This window comes from Vipera ursinii (genome assembly GCF_947247035.1).
Source record: "Vipera ursinii genome assembly, contig: scaffold_206, whole genome shotgun sequence".
In the NCBI taxonomy this organism is placed as follows: domain Eukaryota; kingdom Metazoa; phylum Chordata; class Lepidosauria; order Squamata; family Viperidae; genus Vipera; species Vipera ursinii.
In genome coordinates, this window is record NW_028148368.1 from 22,501 (window position 1) to 27,138 (window position 4,638).

At 42.9% G+C, this 4,638-nt stretch overlaps 1 protein-coding gene across 1 annotated transcript in view; it reads right to left on the reverse strand.

Annotated features, from left to right (window-relative positions):
• CAMP (cathelicidin antimicrobial peptide) overlaps positions 1-443 on the reverse strand; it is a 7,046-nt gene extending 6,603 nt beyond the window's left edge. Inside the window, exon 1 of the mRNA XM_083380147.1 lies at positions 222-443. Within this exon, the coding sequence (XP_083236273.1) occupies positions 222-431 (210 nt within the window). The 5' untranslated portion in view covers positions 432-443. The remainder of the gene's footprint in view (positions 1-221) is intronic.
• Positions 444-4,638: the final 4,195 nt, after the last annotated feature.

The window sequence follows — 4,638 nt, forward strand, 5'->3', positions numbered from 1 at the left end:
ACCCCCCCAGGCTGACCCCTCCCCCTGGGACCAAGACCCCCCAGGCTCCCCCCTCCCCCTGGGACCAAGACCCCCCAGGCTCCCCCCTCCCCCTTGGACCAAGACCCCCCAGGCTCCCCCCTCCCCCTGGGACCAAGACCCCCCAGGCTCCCCCCTCCCCCTGGGACCAAGTCCCCCCAGGCTCCCCCCTCCCCCTGGGACCAAGACCCCCCCAGGCTGACCCAGTCCGGCTGGGGCTCGGCCTCCAGCAGGCGGAAGGCGAAGGGGGAGGCTCCCTGCTGGTTGTAGAGGGCCAGGGCCGAGGCCAGGGCCTGCGTCTGGGTCAGGACCCGGGTCTGGGGGGCTGCGGTAGCCAAGCCCAGCAGCAGCAGCAGCAGCAGAGCAGCCCGGGCGGGGGTCATCTCTCCCAAGGGGAAACTGAGTCTCGCCATCCCGGCCTGGGGACGCCGCTCGGGGCTGCCCTATTTATGGCCCCTCCCTCCCTCCCTCCCCCGGGGTGGGGTGGGGGCCCAGCAGGTGGCCTCTCCCCCTGCCCCCCCCCAGCCCAGGAAATGGGGGTTTGGGGTCCAACCGACCAGGGAGGGAGGGGGCCAGGCGGTGGGAGGGCCCGGGAAGGCCTGTCGAAATCCCTCTTGCGCAAGGGACCCTCCGGGGGGGGGCCTTCGGGGGGGTCTCTGGGGGAGGGGGGAGCGGAGGGAGGATGGGGGGGTGTCTCTGTTTGGGGGGCAGCCAAGGCATCCCACCAGCTGGGGAAGTAGAGTTGGGGGGGGTTGGATCAGGCTTATGGTTTGCGTTGGGTTTGTTCGAAGTTTTTTCTCTCTTTCTCTGTATCTCTATTCATTTATTATCTCTATATGTGTGTGTGTGTGTGTGTGTATAATCTAGCTATATTTATCTGTCTACCTGTCTATCTCTCTTTTTTCTGTCTTTCTGTATCTGTCTGTCTATCTATCTATCTATCTATCTATCTATCTATCATCTATCATCTATCTATCTATCTATCTATCATCTATCTATCTATCTATCATCTATCATCTATCATCTATCATCTATCATCTATCATCTATCTATCTATCATCTATCTATCTATCTATCTATCATCTATCATCTATCTATCTATCTATCATCTATCATCTATCTATCTATCTATCTATCTATCTATCTATCTATCTATCTATCTACAGTATATCTCTATCAATCTCTCTATATCTCTATCTGTCTATCTACCTGTCCATCCATCCACCCACCCACCCACCCACCGATCTATCTATCTATCTATCTATCTATCTATCTATCTATCTATCTATCTATCTATCTATCTATCTATCTATCTATCTATCTATCTATCTATACGTACCTATCTATGTGTCTGTGTCTGTCTGTCTGTATCTCTCTATCTCTCTACATATATATCCATATATCTATGTACCTATCTATCAGTTTGTCGGTATTCTATCTATCTATCTATCTATCTATCTATCTATCTATCTATCTATCTATCTATCTATCTGTCATCTATCTATCTATCTATCTATCTATCTATCTATCTATCTATCTATCATTGTATCTATCTATCTCATTGTGTCTATCTATCTATCTATCTATCTATCAATCATATATCTATCTATCTATCATTGTATCTATCTATCTCATTGTGTCTATCTATCTATCTATCTATCATCTATCTATCTATCTATCTATCTATCTATCTATCTATCTATCTATCTATCTATCTATCTATCTATCTATCATTGTATCTATCTATCTCATTGTGTCTATCTATCTATCTATCTATCTATCTATCTATCTATCTATCTATCTATCTATCATCTATCGTCTATGTCTGTCTATCTACGTACCTATCTATCTGTTTCTCTGTCTCTGTCTAGCTATCATCATCCTATCTGTCTACCCACCCATCATCTATATAATAATAATAATAATAATAATAATAATAATAATAATAATAATAATAATAATAATAATAATAATAATAATGTTGAAAGGGACCTTGGAGGTCATCTAGTCCAACCCCCTGCTCAGGCAGAAAACCCTATACCATTTCAGGCAAATGGCTGGCCAGTCTCTTCTTAAAAACTTTCAGTGTTGGAGCATTCACCACCTCTGGAGGCAGGTTGTTCCACTGGTTAATTATTCTCACTAACGGGAAGTTTCTCCTTAGTTCCAGGTTGCTTCTCTCCTTGACTAGTTTCCATCCGTTGCTTCTTGTCCTGCTTTCAGGTGCTTTGGAGAACAGCTTGGCTCCCTCTGCTTTGGGGCCGCCCCTGAGATACTAGAAGGCGGCTATCCTGTCCCCCCTCGTCCTTCTCTTCGTTAAACGAGACACCCCCAAATCCAGCAGCCGTGCCTTGTATGTTTTAGCCTCCGGTCCCCCAATCATCTTTGTTGCTCTTCTCTGTACCCTTTCTAGAGTCTCGACATCTTTTTTACATCGTGGTGACCAACACTGGATGCAGGATTCCAAGTGTGGCCTTACCAAGGCCTTGTAAAGTGGTATTAGCACTTCACGTGATCTCGATTCTATCCCTCTGTTAATGCAGCCTAGCACTGTGTTGGCTTTTTTGGCAGCTGCAGCACACGGCTGGCTCCTATTTAAGGGATTGTCTACTACGATCATATCTATCTATCTATCTATCTAGCCATCATCTATCTGTCTGTCTGTCTCTCTATCTATCTGTCTGTCTGTCTGTCTGTCTGTCTCTGTCTATCTATCTATCTATCTATCCATCATTTATCTGTCTGTCTGTCTGTCTATCTATCTATCTATCTATCTATCTATCTCTATCTATCTATCTATCCATCATCTATCTGTCTGTCTGTCTGTCTATCTGTCTGTCTGTCTGTCTCTGTCTATCTATCTATCTATCTATCTATCTATCTATCTATCTATCTATCTATCTATCTATCTATCTATCATCATCTATCCATCATTTATCTGTCTGTCTGTCTATCTATCTATCATCTATAATCTATCCATCATTTATCTGTCTGTCTATCTATCTATCTATCTATCTATCTATCTATCTATCTATCTATCCATCATCTATCTGTCTGTCTCTCTGTCTATCTATCTATCTATCTATCTATCTATCTATCTATCTATCTATCTATCTATCTATCTAGCCATCATCTATCTGTCTGTCTATCTGTCTCTGTCTGTCTGTCTGTCTGTCTGTCTGTCTCTATCTATCTATCTATCTATCTATCTATCTATCTATCTATCTATCTATCTATCTATCTATCTATCCATCATCTATCTGTCTGTCTGTCTGTCTCTATCTGTCTGTCTATCTATCTATCTATCTATCTATCTATCTATCTATCTATCTATCTATCTATCTATCTATTTATCTATCTATCTATCTATCTATCCATCCATCATCTATCTGTCTGTCTATATCTATCTATCTATCTATCTATCTATCTATCTATCTATCTATCTATCTATCTATCTATCTATCTATCTATCTATCTATCCATTACCTATCTAGCCATCATCTATCTGTCTGTCTATCTATCTAACTACCTTTTTTTATATGTATCCCACTTTTATTATTTTACAAATAACTCAGGGACCCTGGAGGTTAATAACAACAACAGCAACAGCAACAGCAACAGCAACAGCAACAGCAACAATAATAGAGTTGGGAGGAACCTTGGAGGTCATCTAGTCCAACGCCCTGCTCAGGCAGGAGACCCTACACCGTTTCAGACAAATGGCTGTCCAGTCTCTTCTTAAAAAGAAGACTTTCTTACAAGCGAGGTGTCACTTAGCTCACTTAACAACAGCGATTCACTTAATAACCGTGGCTGGAAAGGTCGGACAGTGGGACAAATCTCACTTCGCAATGGAAATTTGGGACAGCCTTGTGGTCATAAGTCCAGGATGACCTGTATGAAGGTAATCAAGGAAGCTATCAATACAATCAATAAAAAGAAAAAATTTGCTGACCTGGGAAGGGAAAATTTGCTTATATTTTACCTCAGAAACCAGCCATGGACTGTTTTATTTATTTTATTTTTTTATTTTTTTAAATTCTTTGGTTCCCTTTGACTGGAGATGCTTCTATTAAAAAAAAAAGAATCAAAGGCCTATAATTTTATTTATTGATCTTATCTAGGAATGTGGACCAAGCCCACCCTTGGACAGAGGTAAATAGTTTGAAGCAGGCCAGGTTTTAAAAAAAATGGCGGAACAATTAAAATTATCTCTTTTTTCATCAGTTTTCAAATCCATTTGCTCTCCTTCAGGGACGTTCTGATGGCCCTTTCCGGTTTTCAAAGTTGTCTTTAATTATTCTTCCATATTTCTCGTTGCAACTTCCTGGTTTCATCTGACAAAATCATCCTTTAAAATTGGGGGACTTCAACTCCCAGAATCCCCCAGCCAGCCATGCTTTAAGAGGGGAGGACTTCAACTCCCAGAATCCTCCAGCCGCCATGCTTTAAGAGGGAAGGATTTCCAATTTCAGAATCCCCCAGCCGGCATGCTTTAAGAGCAGAGGACTTCCACTCCCAGAATCCCCTAGCCGGCATGCTTTAAGAGGAGAGGACCAACTCCCAGAATCCTCCAGCCAGCCATGTTTTAAGAGGGGAGGACTTCAACTCCCAGAATCC